The sequence below is a fragment of the Ciconia boyciana genome, chromosome 3 (genome assembly GCF_034638445.1).
Source record: "Ciconia boyciana chromosome 3, ASM3463844v1, whole genome shotgun sequence".
Taxonomy (NCBI): Eukaryota; Metazoa; Chordata; class Aves; order Ciconiiformes; family Ciconiidae; genus Ciconia; species Ciconia boyciana.
Window position 1 is genome coordinate 99,803,532 of NC_132936.1, and position 26,000 is coordinate 99,829,531.

At 35.9% G+C, this 26,000-nt stretch overlaps 1 protein-coding gene across 4 annotated transcripts; it reads right to left on the reverse strand.

Moving 5' to 3' along the window:
- Positions 1-41: 41 nt before the first annotated feature.
- On the reverse strand, positions 42-24,732 carry DYNC2LI1 (dynein cytoplasmic 2 light intermediate chain 1). 4 transcript variants are annotated; one of them, XM_072856801.1, is made up of 14 exons: positions 24,485-24,585; positions 23,656-23,773; positions 22,331-22,365; positions 21,866-21,935; positions 20,800-20,888; positions 18,441-18,627; positions 15,869-15,937; positions 14,426-14,503; positions 12,745-12,821; positions 12,315-12,385; positions 11,785-11,882; positions 9,758-9,850; positions 1,741-1,815; positions 42-240 (listed from the first exon to the last, which is right to left on the reverse strand). In XM_072856801.1, exons 1-13 carry the CDS (start codon positions 24,496-24,498, stop codon positions 1,750-1,752), a joined length of 1,065 nt encoding a protein of 354 aa, XP_072712902.1. In that variant the 5' UTR covers positions 24,499-24,585; the 3' UTR covers positions 42-240; positions 1,741-1,749. The 4 variants fall into 4 exon arrangements, with proteins under 4 accessions (XP_072712902.1, XP_072712905.1, XP_072712904.1 ...); XM_072856804.1 differs by having other exon boundaries at positions 42-1,815; positions 24,485-24,732; XM_072856803.1 differs by having other exon boundaries at positions 42-1,815; positions 23,712-23,773; positions 24,485-24,548.
- Between the last annotated feature and the right edge of the window lie 1,268 nt (positions 24,733-26,000).

Consider the following 26,000-nt stretch of genomic DNA (forward strand, 5'->3'; position numbering starts at 1 on the left):
TAGAAACGCAACAAACCAAATACGTGTAAATAAAGACAGAATCAATAAATCACTCCGCTTTAATCTTATGCATACTTTACGATCAATGAGTGCAGGTTCTTTAAGCAATATAAAAGTTACCCAACACGTTTTTGTCTTGTAAATGATGGTAAATCAGAGAAGACAATTATGTTATTTATATCTGTTCCTTCTTTTCATTATCCAGTTCTAAGTCGTCTTTTGGAAGCAGTTTGTGAATTACTAGAACAAATTTTTGTTTGTTAATAAAATGTCAATTAGCTAGGGAAAAAAAATGTAAAAGCTGTTTGCCAGTTCTTGGAAGCGATGTAGTTTGCATCTTTGGAAATTATTCTCATGGGCTCACTAACATGCCAAAGAGTCTAATTTATCCATTTAATCGATATAAGTACCTCTCAAAACTGAAAGCCTAACAGACACAAAATTCCTAAATTTTGTAACTTTGCATGTTCAGTGAAGAAATTATTTTTTACAGAGGGATAGCTAGAGATTTCCTCAAGGAGGTAAGTATATTTGTATCTTAAAATTCCATAATAATATAATTAGTTTAATTTGATAGCTTTGAGATCATGCACTTTGTAATGAAGAATTTGAAATCCTCAAGTTAATGCAAGTTCTCCGCTTAAGTGTGAGGCCAAGATTTTTTTCTAATATCTTTATGTATAATATTCTAAAATACAAATGTTATAGCAGAAAAACAGTCGATGAACAAATATGTTAGAGCTGGAAAGATACTACATTAGTTTGTCTTTCCCATTTTTATGCGCATGTAGGGTTGTTCATCAGGGAATGTTCTTACGATCTGGTCTGCCAAGTGCCCTTTCAGACATTTATTCTCTAACAAGTCTTAGCTCTCAAGAGACACCTCTGGCTTTAATCTAGATCTTGTCTTGCGTATTCTCAAAACAGTCGGGCCATCTCGTAATAGTGGGGATGTCGATGGACAAAAAGCTGTATCTAGATAAGGCTAGCATTTCACCAGCTTAGGCTGCATGTGAATCAATTATACTTCCACCACTAACCAAACATCTGTCAACTTGATTAGACTGACTTCCTAGCATTTGAATATTTGACAGAAACATCGTCTTCTGAATTCTGTGCAAAGTTATTACAACGTAATACAGGAGTTATTTCTTGCAATAAAACTGTACGATACTGAAAGAGAGAGAAAGCAAACTTCTGATTTTTAGACCAGGTCAAACATGGTTTTAATTCCGCTTTATTCTGCCAGTTTTTGTGGAACTGTCCTATTCAAATACATGAAACTGATGCAAATATATTCTTAAGCTTTGATTTTGAGTTATATATGCAAGGCACTAGGAAAAGAATGCCTAGCATCCTTTACTATGCAGTTTCATATTTTGGGTGTGAAAATTTGTTTATATTTAAATACATGTTTAGGGCAGAAGCATTAAAAAATAAATCAAATAGTGTTATAAATTATAAACTAGGTAGAACTGACTAATGCCAGTCTTCATATTCAAACACATCTCTGAACAGTCTAGAATTCCTTTCCCACTTTTTAAAACTCTGTGTCAGTACCAAGATATACTTAAATTTGGACTGAATTAATAAACAGCTATTTTTATTAAAAATAAAAGGGATGCTTAATAAATATTAATTTTGTAGTTTGATATTGTATATTTTCAACTGCATTAAATTGCTAGTGTAACGTTAAAATGATTAAAGTAACTTTCTAAATGTTAAACTGAAGACACCTACAGCAGTTCATCAATCAGGGTCAAAATCCATTTCTTTCCAGGATTTGGAGGCATTTCTTTTGTATTGTTCAAGTTCCTAAAACAGAAACATACATACATGTTAATCTAATCTCCTCATTATTAAAAGCAATAAAATACATACATTAGCCACCTAAACATTTAAAGCATGTACAAACATTTTTTCACTCTAGAAAAAATATACTATATGTTTTTTTAACAAAATTGTACTAAGAGTGCTATAAATTTTGCCACATTTGCTCTCACATAAGGAGCTAGACTTTATTTATTGAGGCCTACATACTTGCTTTCTAGGCTAGAAGAAATTTTGGGTGGGGCCTTAGACATTCAGTCTGAGAAACCAGGCTCCCTATGAACATACAGAAATTTAACACTAACTGTGTTTTAAAAACAGAAGTCAGAATTGCCCAACAAAAACTACTGTTTCACACACATGAAGTCAGAGCCTTTCAAGAAGCAAAATGGACTGGTAATTCCTTAAGATTATGGAAAAAAAACCTAGAAAAACAAAGCCTACTTACTTTTTTTTTTCTTTAAGCAGAGGACTGAAATGAACTTCTGTAAGCTTATACATCACCAGTGGTGGTAATTTAGAGAGCTACCGGTGGACCTTAGAAACCCCTGCAGAACACAGGCTTGTCCAGAAAGCAGTAAGCAGAAATATATTTTAGAGGAATGCAGTGGGTGTTTAGGAAATTGACATACCATACCTATTCAATCTATGGTACTGGATATTTGTGGAAATATTACTCATCATTGCTTGAGGTTTTTCAGGAAGTGTATTACTCATGACAGACAATGATGCCATGCTTTTGCTTTGCTTTCATTTTGTTTTTCAGTTAGTAGTTAAAATATTCTTTCAGGTGCTACTGTTTAGTAGATTGAAAAGTTAGCATCTGTGTGTAAAAATAAAATGCAAACTCAATGTGGCAATTAATTATGCATCTTCTAGATAGTAATTTGATTATTAAAAGCAAACTGAGGCTCAAATTGTGGAGGTATAAATAAAGAGAATTAGCTATGAAAGATGAGGCAATCTACATTATGCTATCCTTGACATCAGCTGAGTACTAGCACAGTAGACAAATGACCTTGTTTCAGTCAAAAGTGCTACTGGGAATTTTGAAGCCTGTAATAAAAGCAACATCACCAAACAATTTCATCTTCTGAATTTTATGTAGTGGTGCATACCGTCAGGAATTATTTCTGAAGATTTTTTCAGCAAAAATTAATTTAGAAAGCACTATGAGTGCTTTTTGTTCATTTAAGAATAAGAAGGCTTCCAACATATTTGTAGGAAGATGATACTCTAATGAGGTACTGTTAGACCTATCCATGTACTGCTTGCAATACAAAAAAAGTCATCATATCTTACTTGGATCAGGAAAAGAGGTGAACATAAATCAGTGATTAGTATAAATGTAGCAAAGACCCTCAAAAGTGGGCATGTGTTTTGTATGATTGCTATTCTGATTTTAATAGAATGGACTTCATAGAGAAAGGGGAGATTTCACTGTAGTTATACAGATACCAGAACTGACAAAAATAACAAAATTCACACCTGGTGAATTTAACAGAAGTATTAATTCTCAATCCAGAGCACAGAGGGAAGAGAAAGAAAATAAAGGGCAGAGCAACAAAGAAATCATAATCTAAAAATTGTATGGAAATAAGTGGAATTTTCTCTCTCTCAGGAAGTAACTTCAGCAGCTTTGTCATCAGTGCAAAATTTTCAGAAAGCACCACAGATTTATGAGCAGTAAGAGGATTTTTAATTAGTCCATCTTCTTCATGATGCTTGCAGGAGTCTGGTTTTACAGTTAAGTAACTCACAGATGATTGACACAGAACATATTGTGTCTACTCTAAACCTAGTAAGTTGCATTATTAAATACAACTCTACTACTACTGAACCCTTCTATCTCTAAGCCAGTCTTTACTCAGTATTTTCACTCCCTCATTATTAATACAAAGTAATTATGATCTTGGAACATACTGAACTGTTGGAAACTTGCCAACAGTTAGGAATAGAAAGAATACTGTGGTATTTTAAGGAGTACATGTAACCTGATTTATGCTAAGTAAATAATTTCAATTCTAACAACTTTCTCAGGCTACAGGAAGGGGTAAAAGTAGACAATGAAGTTCTACATATAATGACAATGCTGTCTGGGGGTCATGTCTACAGGTGTTGCCTAAATAATTAGCCTTACAGATTTATCATCTGACTAAACTGTTTCAAGAAGGAGGCAGATAATTTAGCAGAATTTATTTTGCTGTAATTTTAGCTAGCTAGAAGGCAATTCAAAACAATACAGAAATGCAAAGTATCAAAACCACAGCACATATTAAAACTCTATAGCTATACCACTACATACAGAAGTACAGAACAAATTATAAATATTTATTTTGGAGACATATCTAGGTAAGACTAACATTTAAACAATGAGAAATGAAAGGGAAAAAAGGGATTAAATGGGAGAATATTTACAAAAAATAATCTTTAACAAATTCAGTGATTCAGAAAGAAAAATGCTGTCAGGAAAGTACACTTCCTTAGTTTTCCTGTAAAATAGAAAGTAAAATAAATCTCCATAATTCAGAAATGTAATGGAAAAAATCCTTCAAATACAGCTTAAAGATCACTCCAGAGACCCTTTTGAAAAAGGGTACCTTCCTGTTCATGAAGTCCTATACTACAAACATAAGCAGAATTCTGGAATATACTGTAACTATACAATCAGCTAAGAGATCCTCTCTCCAAACTGAAAGAGGATCCTACGAAAGAATATATCCCAAAGTATGCCAAAATGTTCACGCCAACATTATGCTTCCTTTGCTTTCTGGGTACCAAGTGTAGGGGGCACAGATCAGGTTTACAAAGAATTAACAATTGCCATTTAAATACGCTTTCAATGTGCTCTGAATGCTTTAAACTTCATTAGTGCTAGCAACTTGTCCTACATGTCTCAACACTGGCATAAAGTGGATTTTTACAATTTTTTTAACCTTAATGCTTCTGTTCTTCTGTGTTTCTATAAATTCTTCATCTGTCAAATGGGGAAGATCACACCTAATCTCATAAAGGGATTGGGAAGAAAGACTTAACTGATGTTTGTGAGGCACTCAGATAAGATAACATTACCACACATTCTCAGAGAAAAAAAAATTAATACTTTTGTGTTCATTGAAGTGTCTGAATGGCAGGTTGGGAAATAAGGTACACAAAGAATAAGGATGATGAAAAGAAATACTGAACAATTGAATTGAGGCATCTGCAAAATAGTATATGATCATGTAATTAAAGACAATACTATAATGTCTACAAACAAGGAGGAAAAATTAAGATTGTATGAAAAGCCTTAATTGCATTTCCTCAGTTCTGAGGGACTGACATGACTTTAACTTTCTTTTTCATGCAATTTATTACTGAAAGTGCCCTCAATCTGGAACATGGTGAAAATAACCAAGTACTGAGACAAGGATTAAAAATCTTAAGCACCTAAACTTCAGTAGGAAATTTAATAACAGTGTTATTAATAATTTAATTTTAATAACTTATCTTCAAGCTGGTTTTAGAAAAAAAAGTTGTACCCATTTGGACATGCTTTCATGTGAAAACAAGAAAGCTTATTCTTGGTAGCTGAGTCAACATCCTAAATAACTTTTTCTCTACAAGATGAAGACTAGCACTTCTCCTCCTCTGAAGAAAGTGAAAGATGCTACTGCTCTGTTACCCATGTTAAGGTGCCTGTCATACCTCTCTGCCCAGTAACACTGGTCTGACCAAGGAAGTTTACCACACAATATGCAATGTTCTGTTTTGTTGCTTGACATTGAAATTGTCTCCTGAAGTTCTGCAATATGGTCATGTCAGAGAAGTATGCTGAAAAAATATGGTGTTCATTCTGTTGGCCAACACAGCCCCAGTCTCAATCAGACAGCTGCAGATCTGACACAGAGATGACTTTTAGTTGTGAATGACATGGTTAATTAAGTCAGCCCTATTTTAGGGCAAACAGGACTATGCTTCCTTGCGAGATGTTATAGAACCTCCCCTTCTTCTGTTTATGACTTGTTAAAGTCTTAACAGTTACAGCCCTGTTTGTGGAGATCTGCTTCCATTACTTCTTGTTAGCTGACACCAAATGGCACCAGGCATCTATCATTTTTTTTTTTTAGTATACTTTATAGCATTAGGCTTCAGCTAAAACTGGCACCAATCCCTACATTAATACCTTTGTGTAACAAGGACGAGTCAGTGTGAACTTTGGCATTGCATGACACTGACTTCTTAAGTACCTGACTGGGAGGCTATCCAATTCTTTGAGCTCAAGGTTAGCTTTATCATTTGCTTCAATGAATGAAGCTGCAGTCAAGTGTCCAGATGAAAAAGGACCAAGCACCTGTTTTACGTATTGGCAGTACAAGGCACAACAGGATAGCTAAGACCCAACACAAACAAAAACCTTCAAAAAGACATCTTAGAGTACTTATCTCTGTGGTAGAAAGCATTTCTAATGGTAGAGACACCCCCATGTGCCATCCCACTGCCACAAACACTTAGAAGGAACTAAGGAACAAGACATTTATGCCCTCCTAGGTGCTCACAGATGCAGGTGGTAAATGTGCAGCTCTAATTGACAATGTTATTTTAAAAGATCTCACTCTTATTCAAGTTACTTGTGTACCTAAAATGAAATCAAGGTGACTTTTAAGCATCAAAAGCCAAAAAGCTAGCAGAGAATAGAGAGAAATGGATGACAAGTTTGCCATCTTGTTTATGTTGGTTTTTTTTTTTTTTACATGGGCTGTATGAAGAGTTAACAGCAAGCTACATGTTTGAGGCCGAATATGTATGCAGAATGAATGTTTTTCTTGACTCTTGAAAGCCCTGCAAAGAGCACAAAATTCCAGTCATTCCTGGAGAGAATCTGCTATTTAAGAAATACATTAAAAATGTAAATTCTAAAAAGGTCCCTGGTGCTGTATTGTCTCTCTCAGAGCTTAACTCCAGAGAATGAAAAAGCAGTAAACAATTGCAACAGCACAATTCGATATAAACCTGCATGTTGTATATCTGTGGGGTAAGAATGAAGAAAAGAATTCTGAAAAGACATAGTTGAGAAAGAGCACAGATCTCTATCTTCAACAAAGGCACAGTGAGGAAAAGATAGCCTCAGAGAGCTTTCCAGAGCAAAAAGGTCTAGAGAGTGGTACATCTCATAGTTAACTCTGAAAATATTAAGGAGGCAAAATAATCTGGTCTACAAGAAACCACTTGTGTGACAGAATGCTGATGAGCTGGATTTTTAACTGCTACAGCCAAAAAGCATATCAGATAAATACTAGCTGACAGCTAGTATATAGGAGTGAGCCAGGTACTTTCTTGTTTCTGTACTTTTTTTTAAACTGTTTTTTCATTTTATACTTGAGAATTTAACCTTTTACTCTGCTAGCTTGTACAAACCCTAGTTGCAGACAAACCCTTCGACCAAGGTTATGAAGTTGGAAATCGCTGGAATAGGAATACATTATCCAAAGTACAAGGATCCATTTTGAAACTGGCTGCATCAAGTGCTAGGACACTAAAAAGGCTCCTCACAGAGAAATAGCTCTCATTTAACTAAACTTTGTATTGCCACAGTTATCTATAAATCTATTACAGTATTATTGAGCAGTCCTGACCAAGACTGCTGTGTCAGTCAGGTATGCTAGTTCTTCTATCAATCAGGCTCAGTGACAGGGGCTATATTTTGTTTGTGTTGCTATGTTTGTGTTGATTTTTCCTTTAAAGTTTATCTTTAGGTGATAACCAGTTTGCTTGTTTATCTCAGAGTCCAAAGTGGCATATTAATTAACCGAAAGTAACCGAGAAAAATGATAACATGCACTTAAATGATTTTAAAATATACAGTCATCATATGAAACTTTCATTTTGCATTATGTCCCATGATTTCATTAGCAACATATTGCATATGAAACATCTTAATATACTGTTCCTCCTACACAATAGATATCATGAGACTCTATAAAGAATGTCAGACTTATGATGCATTTAAAATGTTGCTTTAAAAATAGGATTTTTGTGCCACTTTTCATATAACTGTGAAATCCAAAGACACTTCAAGACTCACTGCAGCTACAGAGTTGTTTTCTTTTAGAGGTATATTGCTATCTTGGTGCATTTCAAATTGAATGAAATTCTTGGAGTATAAAACATTTCAATAATGTGCAAATCTTGTAATAATTTAACTTCACGATAGATAAGTTTAGGAAATAGCTGCAGATAACAAAAGTAATTTTCTCTTTAATGCTCAAATTACTTGTAGTAGTCCAACTAAAAGAAGCTACACTAGTTTGCAATGCCCTTGAACAGATTAAGATTCTAAAAGCCTCTTTTGTTTAAAAACAGAAAATTAATAATTTCCTATATGATTTAATCAACACATACCAGTATCTTCTTTTGCAAGACATAAGTATTATCTAAAAATAACAAACCTAGTACACCATATAGTTATTCTGAGATATATAGATATGCTGAGTATGAGATTACATTATAAATTCCAAAAGCAATGTGCTTTACAAATTTTAATGATTTCTAAAACTGCTCTTGATGTAGCAGAAATTCAGAACTGATGCCTACATTAACAGGATATTACAGGTAATGTGCAAGTTCAAAGACTGCAGAGGATTCTTGAAATTGCTTTATTCTTTCACATTATAAATGTATTTCTTTGGATCAGGTAACTACAGGTTTACTGCCTCATGCAATCTAACTAAACTCTACAAAAATGTGATAGCAGTAATAATCTAATCCTTTGGCTTTCTTTTACAAGCATGCAAAAAGATGAAATTTGCTATGGTATTTTAGGGTTAGCTGAGATTAACTGCAGTGCAATTCAATAAAACTGCCTTTCATCTTAAGAGTGCAGCTCTGTAAAAGCATGTGAGATCTAGATTGGTACAATCCATCATTTTAAGCAGCGTTAGAAAAACCTCCTTTAACTACAGTAACTTGGTCCACAAAGAAGTTTAATGGTGTACAAATAGTCCACATAAGCTGTCAGAATAGAGTGGAATGTTTCTCAGTCATTCCAGCAAAGAATTTTCTCCGTGTGAAACAAATGAACCTATATGAAATAGAGAGTTTCCAGAATAAGTATGTGATACTTCTTCCAAACAAAAAAACCACCACAAATCTTGGATCGATTTTAGCAGACCCATACCTATGATACTGATGAAGACTATATACACAATATTTCTACTCACATGATGTTACACACTGATATCTATAAGGCAATGTTCTAACTTTTGTCTAGTTTGCCACAGAATTCTTCTATAAAATTAATTCACCACAAATGTAGGGAAATGCAGAAACACTTCAAAATTAATAAGAAAAAAATAGAAGACCCTTTCCCCACTAAAGGTCTTTCCTGGAATTCAGGGGTTAAGCCAAGTATCACTGTGTGGAATGATTCTGTTCACTCTGCTTAAGATAAAGCATACGTAGCCTGTGAACTCGAGTCAGAAATGTTATCATCTCAGTACCTGCCCAGTTTGAACAAAAAGTTTTGAAAGTGGAAGACAAAAAAATTAAAGTAAACAGCCCCCACCCCAAACCTTGATACTGCTTCCTAGACTTCCTGCTAGTCAACACCCAAATGAGAGTACAGGGTGCAGAAATGAAGAAATTACTGCCAAGAAAGCATAACAGCTTTGCTTCAGTATCATTTCAGTGAAATAATTCTGGAAGAGAGCTAGAAGGAAAAACTGAGTTATTCGTTTCCAAAGAAACCACAGATCCAAAACTTTGTGATCTAACCCCTGTTTAATGTCTACCAATGGAAAAAACCCACCCAAACTACCAAGTTGAAAACTAAAGTTGAAGTTATTTAAAGGTAAAAAGGGAGCTATAAGTATATTCTACAATTAATTCAGCAATGCTGGTGGTTCTGGAATACCTGACTATGAACAGCAACCAGAGAACAACCACACACCTGGTTTTTCTGAGCTCTCATGACATCAACTTCATACTCAGCATATTGTAAATCCTGTGCAGGGTCCTTGGTATCTTGTAAATCGCAGAAACTCTAAAAGAAGAGATGACAAAAACCCAAATGATAAAATTTATCTTCTGTTCTTTCAACAAGAAAATGCCACTCTGTAGATCTAATAGAAGTATTTTGCTTTTAATACAAATGTATTACAATCCTGCATTTATGGAATAATTTTGTGCTCTAGGACACAGATTAGATAAAAATATATTATCTTAAATTGGTAAAATGATGAGAAAGTAATAGTGCAGATCATCTTAAAGGAACGAAAATATTCGTATTTGGTAGTTGTTTATTCATCTCTCCTCAAAATGAAAATATCCTTTCTGGACCATGACATTTGAGTTAAGGTTGCTCTTGCTAGAGCATTTAATACTCAAGACTAGAATTCAGTTCTGGTTACCAGAAGCGTTACTTCAATATCTGAGAAACTGATTACTGTCTTTTTGCAAAACACCTGAAATTTCATTTACTAACCTTGAGGGAACTATAAGTTTAATTCCAAAGAAGCAAATACAGTAAAAGAAAGAAACACTATCAAATGAGAATTTTTTTTAAAATGTTGTCCTGCAGATTTCTCCTTACTCATAACAAATGGAAAGTAGCAATAAGTCAATCATATAAATGATGGAATAAAATAAAGCAGAATTATAATTAGTACTAGATGAGGTGATGGAAAAAGAAATTCACAATGCATAAAAACAGCTTTAAAGTTTAAAGCATATTTTGGAACCAAAATAGAAGACTGGGAATCTACTTGGCAAATCTTCTTTAATTAGACTGATACCTTAGAACACTGATGGAGCTTGCAAGATGGGAAATGTATTAATTTCTCCAGCTGTTTCAGGGGTAGTTCAGGAGTTATGGCATGGGGGGTTGGGGGAAGGTTTGTTTATTTTGTTTTAAAAGACTATGAGCAAAAGTTATGTGAAAAGTAACAGTCCTGTATAGTTTTTGAAAAGTAAAGTTTAGTCTTTATCATGCTGGGGCATACTGTACTGAGAATGGCATTTTAGTGATAATTTATTCTGGTCACAAACCACCTGAAATAATTTGTAGGCTTTGATATGTAGCACTAAAGTGAGTGGGAAAGGGTGAATTCAGACTCCTTCTCGCCAAGAATGGAGATCCGTAGACTGAAAACTAGACAAAGCCCAGTTTGTGCATCATAATGTGAGGTACAGTTTCATAGCCCTGACTGACTTCCTTGCCTGCCCAGGTAAGCCGTAGGGCAGGAAATGGACAGGGATAAAGAACTGTGAAACAGTCTAGTACATGAGGAGAAAGCAGCAGCCTGTATTTGCTCAGGTCAAATAGAAAAGGATTTTGACTTCCTAACAACAGCAATTACTTTTATTGAAAATAAGTATTTCGGGGTTTGCCTCTTTGGGCCCAGAAATTTCTGCAATATGTACAAGATTTATCACTACATAGATGCCAAGGGATTCTAATTACCTTGCAAATCCAAATACTTCCCATAGCAAAATGACAGGTTTTGGCAAGGAACTCTTAACACACCTGCCTCATTCAAAGCCTCATGCCCTAGGAGAACAAGGATCAGTAGCTTGCTACAGCCCAGAAGAACTCTCATCTTGGAACATCGCTGTCATTTGGTTTAGGCATTAGGGGATGTGTCACCTTATAAAATTCCAAAAACGTTGAGTATAGCTTGTCTCTCAATATAATGAAAAGCAATGGTATAACTTTGGAAAAAGACAGAGGGTTACATCAGTACTTTCATTATTACTAAACATAGGAAGGTGACTGAAGATGCAGAAGCTAATAATCAAAGCACCACTACATACAAATCTGTAGCTTTTAAAAGTTTATGAATTAAAGAGGTTGGAAGAAACAGAACTGCTAAGTGAGACTGAAATTCCAGTGACAGGACTTGAAAGACAAAAATTAGTAGTGATATTACTACTATTCTATGAGAAAAAAACCTGTGCAGCAGACACGTAAATACCTACCTTGGGAGGAAATGTTTTCTCAAATACTTTTTTCCACAGTTCCAATGGTGTGTTTGCACGCATCTTTCCAATATCACTATCAGAGGCAGGTGGTGGTCCTAAGGATTACAGCACAGCACAAAGTAATACAAGTATCATGTATTTGGATCATTTGGATAATGATCCATCTAATCTAATATTTTATCTTCTACAGTGACAAGCTGCAACAAGTTTGAAAAAAACATTGATCTCCTACCATGAAACGGGCTGAGTGGTATTATATATTTTCTTTCAGATCTAAGCTTGTTGGTACTTTACTATTTGAAGTAGTCCCCATACTTTATTAAACTACCTAACAAAACTGCACAAGTAATTCTCAATAATATAAATACTGAATCATAACTTTAAACTTTCTAAGCAGTTTCCTTCAATAATCTGTTAAAACTGATGCTGATGTGCTGTAATTTAACTTTATTTTTTATTTGCTTGAAATTTTTTCTCATTTCAAAAACAATTAAGCAACAAACATGATGAACAGGAAATGTCCTAACCTATTTGGCTCAGCGAATCCAGGCCTGCTGGTATAAACAGAGGTTTGCTGTGATCCACTGATACAGACTTGCTAAACAGAGAAAAGAAAATGTATCATCAAGAGAGCATTAGCAATCAATGAAAAATGACACTATTCTAGCCAAGACTACACTCTTACTGGGCTTTGCATACAAATACACTTAAATAAAAATCTGCTTAATTCTAGTGGTGACCATGTTTCTAATCCATCAGTTTGGGGATCAAAAACAAGGAGTTATCACTGTCCTGTGCAGAGATAGACAGCTGAGGCACAGGAGTAAAAGTCCACGAACAAGAATCTTTCAGAGATCATATTTAAGCAAAAAAAATGTTTTGGTGATTAAAATATTTTTTTATTAAGTACTTAGACTCTGGGCAAGAAATTTAATAGTTGGACAATAATTATGTTACCTTTTATCATAGCCAAATGCCAAGTGATTAATAAGAACACGGACTTTCAGCAGGAGTGCCTCAGATTTACTGGTAAACTAAATGAATCAGAAAACAAAATATACATTATGATCTTCCATCACAGAAATATTACATTATGTCATCTGCAGAGAGGATTTCAGATAGAGCCTGGCTAATTTCTGACCTCAATAAATTTGGTATATGTGCACTGAATAGAATAAAAATCTTACCCTCCCTTTCCAAAACATGAATGTATTTGTCACCGAATATACAGATCAAGAAAGATTAAATTAAAAATAGCATAAAGATTAAAGAATAATTTTTAAAATATTGATTCACAACTTTTGAAGTATGCACATTAAGAGACACAAATTTTTTGCCCAAGACTGATGAGTTATTAAGATTTTAAACTACATTAAAAATTATCCAGAATGCCATAAACATTTAGAAATGTAATGAATAAATAAAATTGTTCACACATCATAAAAGCAGTACTGGTTTTATATAGTATAGTTTATATAGTATAGTATATATACTGGTTTTAGATAGTAGCAGAACTGGTACACATTTATCAGAAAGCAGATCTCAGAATATCTTCTCAGACAGTATGCTTATGCCTGTCTAAGGGCTTTTGTATCCTAACAGATTCATGTCTTTGAGAAAGAAGTCAGATCCTTACTGTGGGAAATGAAGTTTCTCCCACTCGTTTCAATGGGAATCAGGATTTAGCAGCCAAAGAGTTTTAGGCTCCTAGTTCTTCATTTTTAATTACAATAATGCTTAAATACTTAAAAAAAAATTTAGATCAAGACATTTGTATTCTCAGTTAACAAAAGATGAATTCAAGTGTCAAAGTACAAAAGCTGTACAATTTTACATGGATGCAAAAGGACATGCTGTGATTATAACAATTTAAAGCAAACATAAGTTGTTTGGTAATCAAAATAAGCCACTATCAAATATTATTTATTACATAAATGATGGTTGATACAATTAGAATAATCTTCTGATACAGAGAGAGCCCAAGAGGCAGCTTTTTTGGATTTGTGAACCTGAGCATGCATGCTTCTGCCTTTACTCAGGAGATGATCTGCCAAACTCAAAATCAATTTATATACCCACATAAATACTTCTTTGTCCTCATGGTTGGCAGTTCCTACTCATTACTGTAAAAAAATCCCTGCCTTTATTCTTCAACCCTGTAAGTGCGATAATCTGGTATGCTTAAACTGCTGTGAAGACAAGCCCTTGGATCTAAGTTTTTAGGTCTGCCGAAGCCAGGTCACTAGACATAAGTTCATGCTTCTACCAAAAAGGCCAGTTCTCTAATTCTACCTAGGGCAATCACTTTTTCCCATCCTCCTCTCTTGTACCAAAAGAAATTTGCCAGACATGCAGTAAACTCAATACGGAAACTGAGTTGGCTAACAGATAACTATTTCTATTTCGTTTTTGATGATACTGGGAATTATGTAGTTTGTTTGTTCATAAGATATATCCATCCATTCCCTGCCAATACCTGTAACCCATTTGACAGATTACCTCATGAAGCAAGCTACTGTAAAACCAGTTAAATCCCATTTTCTCTAGGAGTTTTACATTTCTATTTTTTAAAATATTGTTTTGTAACACAAATATTGTGCATCTTCCCTATCCTTAGTTAGAAAGTGAATATACACACCACTAATGATGCTCCATAATAATGCGAAACAAATCGAAGTGTCTTGCTTATTATTTTCCTCATTTCAGAGTCAAACTCCTAAAAAGTCGATATTAGAACATATATGTAAGAAACAAAAAACAAAATATTACAGCTAGAACTTTCATTTTTTGTATAAACTGCAATGCACTTAGGCTACAATATATGAGGCTTTCAGCTGTCAGCATAATTATATCTTAAGACAGAATCAGTAACAGCCTACTCTGAAAAGAAATGTCACAATTTCCCTTTGTTTCTTTTTTACAGAGGGAGCCTAATTCAGGCAATATGTTAGTCCAGAAAAAGTTTCTTAACTGGGAATGTGTATTCAATTTTCAATTAATTTGTTTCATTTTGTTTTAAATTTTTAGAAGTAGAAATACTGCCTACTAGAAGAACAAGGATTTTTTCTTTTTGTGAAAATATTTAACTTCCAGTAAAACTTTGGGTATATGCTCTCTAAATTCTAATACCTGCAAGATTTGAAAGGTGCATAAAAAAATCCCTTTTCATCAATGTTTCTTTAATGTAAGATCATACAGATGGCCCTCCCTGGATAAAGTAGGCGAAAACCTGGTGCCAGTGAAACCTGCAGGGGTCTGTCCATAGACCCAATGGAATTAGGCTGTTATTCTGTGCTTACTACATGACTGTCACTGATTTTTAAAGAGGTCATGGCTCAGCATAAAGCCTACTCTGAAAGAAGGCACAGTACCTTATTAATAAAGAATTAAGTAACTCAAAGAGTCAGCCAAGTATCAAGGCACTACGTAGTCATACAGAGAAGCACAGGCTACCAGCACAGCAGCTAAAAATCAAACATACTGTTCTAGTTTCTCATGATCAAGTGCTGCTTGAAAATTAAGTATGCCTTCGTTTGGGTTTTTAACGTCCTGGGACAGAATTCAGCAGTACTATGACATTTCTTTCCTCTTCCCCCTAAAAGATGCAATTACTCACTTGTCTCTAAAAACTTCAGTAGTTCTTAGAAAAAAACAGTTCTAGACTGAAATGAGAGTTTACTGTTCGTGCTGCCACAAAACATCTGACCAGCTGACTTGAGACGCCCCTCTTTCACTGCCATAAACTTACAGTTGCTGTCAGAAGGGACACACGGAGCTGGATTTCTCTCATTATAGAAGAAAGTCATCAACATGATGTTTTCTTGCTTCCCTCTTTGGTCTGCAGCAACTTATATCTCAACACTTTCCAAGTGCGTCTCAAAAATCATCAGTTTGGGAGTGTTTTGTGAAGGAACGACAGTATGCTTTCCATAATGCTGTTGGATGGAAAGATTTTTTTGTGGTAGAAGGCTGACTGGCTGTACTTTTATTCAAATGATTACTATTATACTACCAAGATTTTCATATATAGAATCTTTACCAGGAATCTCTTAATTATTAAAAAAACTTAAGTATTACTTACATGAAAAATATCATACTTGCTTCCAATTATCACCAAGGGTATTGGAAAAGGGTCAACTAACTCATAATCCTATTAAACAGATATAGGACAGTTATGACAGTTAAGCAGTGTAAAAAAACTGCAGAAGATTGCAACTGTTAAAAGGACTGAAAGGGGTTAAAATTAATTCACAGAGGACAAGCCTTTATTTTTTCAAATCCTTAAGTTACATGAATAAACTTTAATGCAATATCCATACCATAGTCTACAATTTTTTCATTTTCTTCATAAATGGTCAGGAAATAATCCCTCTGAGCAGTCAGAACACTTACTGGCATAAAAGGGCTTTTACACTGTGTACTCCAGCTCCAACATTAGATGGGAAGGGAAGAGAGGAAAAACCTCATATATTCACAGAACAACTGCCAGATGGGATTAGTAGAACTGGCTTTTTGACACATTCCCCCTTCTTGCATCATGTCCAAAGTAATACAGAAAAAAGCTCAAGAAAATTAAGCTGAATTATTTGCTTGTGTCACACATTTGTCCTCCCCACATCACATTTTCCAAACTCTTAAACGTTTGAAAATCACATTACATATATTTTGATATCAGCAGAAAGAGGAAACGTCACCTAACAACCATGGAAATGCAAATCAATACCAATGGACGAAAACAGCTCTGGGGGTGTAGATTTAACTGTTAAATAGCTAACTTTTATCAGAAGTTTTAGTAAGTAGATTACAATAATTTTCAAGTTGTCTGGAAGGTTTTCCTGCAGTCCATATGAAATGAGACAATCCCCTCGTGTTCACACAATTATTTAGTCAAGCTGCTTTGGTTGCAGCAGTGTGGAAAAGAGATGTGTTGAAGCAGAGATTGACCTAACTGTTCCCTTCTAAAACTGGTTATTTCACATACAGGTTAAATGACAGTCAGTATATTAGCAAGAAGCTGCACATACTGAAAATTCTCTACTTTGAGAGGAAAAATAGTGGCTTCACTCATACACTGTCAAGGCAAAAGCTTTGAGCAAAATTATCATAACTTAAGACTGTGTGTATAGAATACAGAACTAAAAAAAAAATTAGTTTTAGTTTCTTAACTAAGAAAAAATTAATTTGGGATAACATCAGAAGCATTAAAACTGGCATACTGAACCCTATTCATCTTTTGACTATGGAATTAATTTTTGACTGTGGACTACTTTAGGTGCATCCAGCCTTTTTAAACAAGGTCTGTAATTGATATACTTATGCTTTATCATCATAGCCAATAATTCTTTATCCAGGCCAATGGAATATATCTAATCCTTAAAAAAAAACCTCCAAGAACCTCATCAATTCCTGTTTATCGTAAAAATGTTTGGCTATAAAAAGGCAAATAAAAATCTGCATAAACTGTCATTGACTATAAAAGATAGTATTTCCTCCCACAAAATTGACATAATTTTTTCTTGAAAAAATGATGAAAGTAAAAAGAGAACCAAGGAGTAACATAACATTCTGTTTGCATCCTTTCTGTTTTTGATGATGACGGCTGAATAGAAATTCTAGTTTAGAAGGTATACTTGCCCTGTAGGGAACACAATTATAACAAGTCTTCTCTTCTTAACAATTAATGGCATTATTCTTTTTACTTATTGAAAAAAGCTTGCAGTTTTCTGATATGTAAGCCCCTACACGTAAACTTGACACTGTGGTCATGATTTATTGCCAAGCGTGCTTGTAGGCATTTTCTTTTTGTAAATTACCTTCTCTAAAAGTAAAAAAAAAACAACACACACACCCCATAATCCAGCAGATCTCAAACTCTATACTCTAAATCTACTGAGTGTTGCATATGTTGCTTTCTCACAAATTTTAAGTTACTTTTAAATTTTTGAGCTATATAAGCATTTGCTGTGTTGCAGCATTTTATAGAAGTTACAGTAACTCAATTTATGCGCCAAACTGTTGAATACTTATTTATGCATTATATACGCACAACATTTGCAGAGGTTTAATGCACAATGACTTTTCATTTCTATTGCGCATAATCTAGTTTAGCTTTTCCAGAGATTTAGTTAGCAATGATGTTTAAAGGACTGATGTTAACATTTCTGAAACTTTATAATTTAATTAGTTGTCAGATTATCAAAAGGCATTGAGTTTGTGATAGACATTTAAATAAATGCAAAGTATATAGTCATGTTGATGGCTGTTATAACTATATTCTTTGCTTAAATTTGTACCTTCAGCTAGTCGCTTGCTAGATGACTTTTGTACATTCTAGTTTTCATCTTCATTTTAAAAAGATGGGGGGGGGGAAGCAAACTGCTACTCTAAAACTATTTCTTTTGATTGGTGTAACATGCCATAACAATCACATTAGATATCTAACAAAAAGATATAAGAAACCTTCTTTCCTTGTTTCTGCTCTTATTGAATTTTTATTAAATTGCTATAATTTTCCAGTGAACAGGTTCATCTACATCAAATGGATTTTCAGTCATGCATAAAAATCTAAAAGAGTTGTTTATGATTTTCAAAAGCATTATCTTTAACTGTATAAAGGCCTGTGACATCTGGAGAAAATATTAGAAGTAACTTACTGGATGATCCCTCTGCAGATTGTTCCGCATCCTCTGTTTAATTTCAGTAGCTACTTCAGGATTTGTCTTTTCTAGTTTGGTTAAAGTTTTGTTCACATGGTTCCTGGTGACCTGCAGAAGTTTCTCCATGGTAGTCCAGAGTTCGTTAGGTTTGGACAGATCCAATACAAGAACTACAGCAAATGACCTATTAAAAAAGCATTATCTGGTCAAATCTTTAGCACATGAGACAAGCAACATTTTCATATACAACCATACCTGTAGTACAAATGCTGAAAGCAACAAATGTGAAAATACAAATGCTAAGATAGAATTAATGTGACAGCAAAGGAAGATGGCTTTTAAGGATACTCTCAGCTCTGAAGAAACCTTTCCCTTGTCTCTTGTTCAGAAGTATTACTTTGGCAACTCCCCATCAGAGATTTTGAGGGGACTGTATATATCAGACTTTGTTTCTGGAGACTCTGTTTCAAAGCAGTAAAATATGCAAATATCCTGAGCCCATTTAGCTCCTTCTTTCTGTACAACTGGGCACTTCTACTATCATGTATCCCTGCCATCCCATAACTCTACAATCCCAGATGAAGCAATGTTAGCAAATGGTTAGGATCTTTCCTAACCATTAATGTACTAGAAAGTTCTATACTTTCATTATTCTTTTGTAATATGAAATGGAAAAAACTGGTTAAGGGCAATATTCTGTGCCATGGTTTGTGCCAATTAGCTGGAACCTCAAATGGGTGTATGAGAAAGTCTTCTGAAAGGTAAACCAAAGAAGTCAGAGTACTCAAGACATACTTAGCAATTACCAGGCTTTTAAAGGTGGATTATGATGAGAAGTGTTTTATATATAAACTCCTCTCCTTCCAAAACCCTGCCTCCCAAAACTCTAACTGCATTAAAGTGCAACTGTAAAGAAGAACATCGCAAATGCAGCCATTTGAATGGATGCAATCATTCTTTCACATTCCATCCTGACTTGAAAAAGAGGATTCCAGACCCGAGTGGTATTAGAAAGCTTACAAAGCAAAGTGAATGTCCAACTGCACTTCAAAATGCTGTGGGGAAAAAATCTGGTGAAAAGTCTCTCGGTAAAAATAGATATAGTTCATGGAACTTTTAAATAAGCAAATTACTTAACTACAGATGAGAAAACGAATGAAAAGCACTTACACTTAAGTTGAAATGGTAGAATTTTTGACTAGCATGTTAAAATATTGCCTTATGAATAGAAGTGGTCTTACAGAACAATGTTGCTATCCCATCAAAGAATCTTAAGATCATCCACATCAGAAGATTCCTTATCAGTAAAAAGGCAAGAAAAGACTGGTGGATGTGGAGCTCAGTTAAGTTCATTTAGACAACAGCTGAAAAATGATAGTTGCTTCTTTTTTCCCCCAAGCTCTTCTAGAAACAAAAAGCTTCACATGCCAGAAGTGGTTTTTTAATTCCTTCTTAGTCCCTCACTAAATAATGGTATTATCTCAATAGCCAAAACAGTAGCAAATGTACATGATAAAAATAGTATCTCTCCTTTTTTATTTCTTTTTTTCACAGAAGTTAAAGCTCACTACCAAGGAAATAAAGCAATGCATCATAATACAAAACATATCTTTTAATCCTTTTCTCCCCTTCCACTTTCAACTCCATCTTCTCTAACCAGAAAAAACATAAAATGCACCCCCATCACTTTGTCATTTCTTCATGCAACTCTTCGTGCATTTCTTCTTCCTATGCAATTCCATCAGTTTTATGGATTTTGCTCACTACATTCTGTTAATCCTCTCTAAATTCCTGTTTCCTTTCGTCCTCAAATAATTTCAATAGTTTTAGTCACTCTCATAAACATCATGTCTCTTGTTTGATCTTCTCATCTGATAGTCACTTCACTTCCCAAAAATCCAGATACTATTTTGTCAGAATTTTTTGCCTTTTTTCACCCTAAAACACTGCCTCTCACAGAGGTGGCATCTATTTTTGCATACAGAAGTAGGAAGCAAGATTTTATTTTTTGTATGCCCCCAAGTTGCTTTTTCTGCTCTTTCACTGATCATAAAGATATTATGTCTTCTCTTCTTCTGTATTTCTTGCTCTATCTACTTAAGGCCAACCTATTTCCTTCATGTTATCTCTTCCTCTTGTTGTTGGAAATTGCTAAGAACTCGGCCTATTAGAAGAGAACTGTGAAAAGGAAGGTCAAAGCAAAGTATCAGTGGTATTACAATGATTTTTAGAAAAAAAATCTTAAATGTTGTATCTTACATTTTGAAAGATTTTTCCACAATAAAAGGTCTAGAGATGTACTTATGTTTGAAGGAAAGCTGAAATTAACTTTGGAACTGTAATATTAATCACTTACCTTACATTGTTGCTAGTGATTGGTATTCGAATCAGTTCCAGTAATGAGGTTCCACCACCTAGTTCCCAAAAATGAGCTGTATCTTTAGGCTGTAAGAGAATTTCTTTATGTTAGAAATGTGTGCTTCCATGCAACACCAGGAGAAGATCTTCATCTGGTAAACTGGCTTTTCATGCAAGTGACTCAGAACAAGACCATATATTATTTCACTAGTATTTTCTGAAAAAACAAAACCAAATAAAAAACTCCCCATGTTCAAGAAATGCCATACAACACTTAAAGACTCCTGGCATGCCTATGACTGTCTCGATAAATGACTACAGTAAAGTAAAAAAGTCAGGAAGCAGCATGATTAATGATAAACCTAAAAAAATCAGGTTCTCTTCCCTTTCTTTTTGTTTATCGCAGCTCAAGACTAATGCTTTTTGAGAAATGTGCAACTGGAAAAGTAATGAATCTCTACCTTTGCATTTAGTTTCTGGGAAAAGTTTTAAGTGATTTTTATCTTTCAGTGTCAGATTTTCCACTCCCTGCTTCAGTAACAGAAACAGCAATTACCTGCAGCCATAGTTATTGCTGTGATGGTTTCAATATTTCTGTTAACATAATCTGCAGTGCAAAATTTAGCAATATGGACACATAACCCAAAAATTTAATTATGACTTAACATCCTCTAAGATGACTGCTTCTCTCATAAAACTGGTTGTAAAGTATCTTCATCAGTTTGTACTCATTTTGCATTTTTAAAGACAAAGTTAAAGGCATGCATACTATGTTACAGTGGAAAAATAAAAGCACTCAAACACGACAAAAAAGGTAGTTTTTACAGATGAATCTGGTTGCTTTGTGTTATACTTTGATCTACTGTATCTTCCTGTATCTTGTAAGTGATCTTCCCTATCACTTTAGTGAGAGGGAAAAACATATTACACATTAAAATACAAAATTAACCTAGCTAATTTAAATAAAATTATATTTTAAAAACATAAATTAAAACCACATATATTATTTTTGTGTGTGTATATATATATAAAGATATGGTAAACTATACTTTCGGGATACTCACTGTATTGTGTCTCCTTGCCCTTCTTCCAAAAGTGTATTCCAAGGCTAATGTTGGCTTTGGAATCTCATCCCTATGCAAGGAAAAATAACTTCATTTTGTCAAGATCCTCTAAATAGAGTTAATTCCAGTTACTAAGTTATATTTATCAGTCAGTTCAGAATTCGGCTTATAAACAGCAGTACAGAGAGGACACTTTAAGACAACAGGTCTCAGTTGCTGAAGACAGGAGAAGTAGCAGCACCAACCTGAATAGCTGGCCATTTAAGCTCTCTAATACTGGAGAAGGAGGACTGAAGGGGTCAGATGACAGGTAGTAATGAAGGAAAATAAGTTTATCCATAAGTGATCAACCGGTCACAGAATACAACACCTGTATACATATATTATAAATTATCACAGAATATAAATGTTTATGTAAAATTCCAATCCACAGTTGAAAACTACTTTTAAAAATGTAACACATACCTCTCAAGACACCTCAGTATAATAGTGGTCTTCCCCTGGAAATTAAAAACAAAGAACAACCCTACTGTACTGTCATTAAAGCATGAAAGTTATATCACTAAATGAAACTCACTCATTTAACATTCCAATAATAAAGTACTGGAAAAGTGTAAACTCATGTAATTGTTTGCAGCCTTATAGTGGAAACTTAACTGCCAACTTTCTGTCAGAATCAAGTTACACTACCATTATTATAATTATAAACTAATAGACATGACAAATACAGTAACAGATAAATACAGTGCTTAAAATTAGACATTAGTGATCAACCTGGCCAACTCTGTTAAACTCTTTAACAGTTTTTAAGTATTAATAATACATTTATGTAATGTTTGGTTTCCACTGGAATTAATTATTACCAATGAGATGGAAATAAAAAGAATGCTTAAAATGCAAATAAATATACAGAAAAATATGTCTTTACACGGTTGAAATTCAGACACTGTATCATGCCACACTGAAGGGGCTAGCACTTCTACAGTTTAGTCCTGTGTCCTTTCCCATCTCAAAAATCAGTGAATTTCCAGTAAATATGAAAAGTCATTGTATTTTCTCTGAAAAAGGTATTTTAAAAATTGCTGATTAAGAAGTTGCACAAATACCAATCCTTCTAAAATAAAAATTGTATTCTTAAAAATATGACTTACTTGGTCAAAAAGGCAAATATTTCCTAATTTACTTTACAAATAAATGCTAACAGAAGAAAAATATGAAATTACTAATGACCAAACTTACAAGACAATGAGTTAAAAAAACCTTAGGCGTGTGGAATCACTGATAACGCACGTTCAAATAGGTCTGACATAATACAGACACAATTCATAGCAGGATGTCAAGGCCTCTATCTACAACAAAACTGGTATCAATGCACTTAAATTGGATTGTTACCAGTTAAACCTTTACAAGGGGAAATTTGACATATCAAACAGTTCAAGAGAGCAGCATTATTTCCAGCAGTTACTTTTACAAAAATTAATGAAGCCAAACCTCAAAGAATTAGCACATCATCGATAACAATGGCTGAAGTTTTGGCTCTCCAGACCATAAACCTGAACTGCTGAATTGTAAGAATGTCTAATTGGTCCACACTCTGAAATGCCCACTCTCTGCAGAATCAGAACATGACATATTTTGTCTTTAGAAGAATTAAGTGGACCTTAATATCTAAGGATCTTAGATATTAGGATCTTAGGATCTTAGATAATATCTATCGGACCTTAATCCGATATTTTCCCTGACACAAACTATGTCCGAAAAGCACAGAACTGTACAGTATTTAGTGTTACCCCATTTTTGTTTCCCATAAATAATATTGATTTTTCCCAAACTTCCACACGCTTGCCATCATCATCAGGGTTTTCTCTCTTCTCCACTTCAGCTATAGCAAGATCCCATAAAGTATCACTAGTTGGAAAAGACAAAGCAAGAGTGTCATTAGAGAAAAACAATGGACCCTATACCATAATTCCTGAAAATATCTAAATGGATAAATGAAGGGTATTGCGGTTTATTATTATTTCACATCACATGCCCTCTGCTTGTCGACGTACTTCTTCTAACAAAGCCAGGTTAAGTAAAATTCCTCAGGTAACCCCAACAGTCATTTGTGGCACACGCTGAGTAAATACCAGCTGTGTGGCGGGAGGCTTTGTTTTGAGTACGTTTAAGACACCTTTAAAAGGTTTTCTAACGATTAAGGCCTTTCACAGCACCCTGCAGGGCAGGCTGGCAGCCTCCGGAGTCGGGAGCTCCAGGTCACGGGCCAGTGAGCTCGGGAGAGCTCAGGGCCTGACCTCGGTGTCCCGGGGAAGCTACTGCTCGGGGCAACGAGGGCTTCCCCTCTTCAGGCTGCCCCATGGCCACCTGCGGGGCGGTGGAGGTGGGTTAGGCCTCTCCCTTTTCTATGGGGTCCCCAAAAGAAGCTACCGGCTCCTCGCGCAAAGGGCCAGGCGTGCCCCATCCCGCCCCCGGCCCCGCTCGCTGTCGGGGGCAGAGGCCGAAACGGCCCTTTTACGCCTCCCTCCTCCGGGCTGTCCTCCCCGGCCGCCGGCTCCTTCCCCACACGGCAGCGGGGGCTAACCCCCCTCAGCGAACCCGGGCAGGGCTCCCCGTTACCTGGCCTTGGGCATCGCTCCTCGGGGCCCGGGCCTGGCTCCCCGTCGCCATGGGAACCGCGCAGGGCACGCTGGGAGGTGTAGTTCCGCCGGGGGGGCGGAAGGGGACGGAGGAGGACGGAGGCCGCTTCCCAGCGGGGCCGTGCCGCGGTCCCGCCCCGCCTCCCGGCCCGGCGCTGGCAGCGGTGTGCTCGCCCCAGCCTTCCCCGCTGCTGCGGCGCTGTTCGCCGGCAGCGTGCGCGGTGCAGGGGCGCCCCCCGTAGCCGGCAGCAGTGCGGCGGGCGGGAGTTTCTCTGCCGGTTGCCCGCGCTGCGCCGGGCTCAGCCGCCCCGGGGGCCGCGGCCGCCGCGCCTCTGAGGTGAATGAAGGCCCGCGGCGGTTCCGCCGAGGGTCGCGCCCGCTCCCGGAGCTGGTCGTGGGACCCGCAGCTGCCTCTGTTTTTCGAGTGCTGAAAATGGCGACCCGCCTTAATACCAGAGTGAGCGGAGGTGGCGTGAAGGGTGTGGGAGTCACTGGGTCCTTGGGGAACCTAGCCCTTGTTGTGAAGTGACGAAACACTTCAGCTGTGGAGAAAGCCAGCAATAACAAGTCATAAATGACGGGAGTCTTTTACCTCAGCCTTAAGCATTGGCTCTTGATAAACTCATGGTTGCCAAGATAGCATTGGTAACAGGGGAGGGAATGAAACAAGACCTGAGATAGTTCCCACCCCCTAATAAGTGAACTGCCCGTATAATAAAATAAGTGTAATTGCTTTCTAGTTACTGGGACATACAAATCAGCTATTATAAATGTAACTAAAAGTAAGATGCTGTAACAAACAGGAGAGAAGGGCTAGATTATTTCAAATAAGATCTATCAATCAAAGATCAAATCCAAAGATCATGTTAGGGTTAGATGAGAAAGTAGGATTTAAAGGGTGCAGTAGAACAGCAGGATGACCCAGCATATGAAAGGGATATAGGATGTAGGTGAACCCGACAAGACAAGTTAAGTGTGTCCTACATCAGGGAAGTGACCCAAAATCCAGGACAGCAATTACAGCTGACCTTCTGTAGCTGATTAGCTGCTTTGCGTCTTGAGAGACTAGAGACAGAAAAGCCTAAGTAAAATCCTCTCTTACCCATTTGATCAAAACCAGGGAAGTGGCCTCATTCATAATGATTAACTCAGAATTAATTTTAACTGTTCCTCCTTCCATAAGCACCCAAAGGCGGCTTATGTAGCCTTCTACACACCCTAAGTAATACTTACTCTTTAAATAAGAGGTTTTACTAAGTTCAACTTGCATAATCACTCAGTTTCAGTTCCAGAAGCCTTCATATGGTTATTTTCACCTGTCTTTATTTACTTCCAGGTTTTTACATGGATCTTCTAAAGCATTTGCTAACCCCCTATAGAAACCACAGTCTTGCTAATTAAAACCCAGTAGAAACTTCATTGTTTAGTGTTGTACAGTGGCAGGTCATGCTGATGCCTTTCTAAGTGCATTTTTTCATCGGTTTCATTTTAACAGA

Excerpts from the sequence above, each read along its gene's own strand:
- DYNC2LI1 (XM_072856804.1), bottom strand. Across the intron at positions 14,504-15,868 it reads GCAAGTATGATATTTTTCAT|GAGTTTGACTCTGAAATGAG; the intron begins GTAAGTAATACT and ends TCGACTTTTTAG. Across the intron at positions 9,851-11,784 it reads AGAAAACATTTCCTCCCAAG|AGTTTCTGCGATTTACAAGA; the intron begins GTAGGTATTTAC and ends CTCTTCTTTTAG.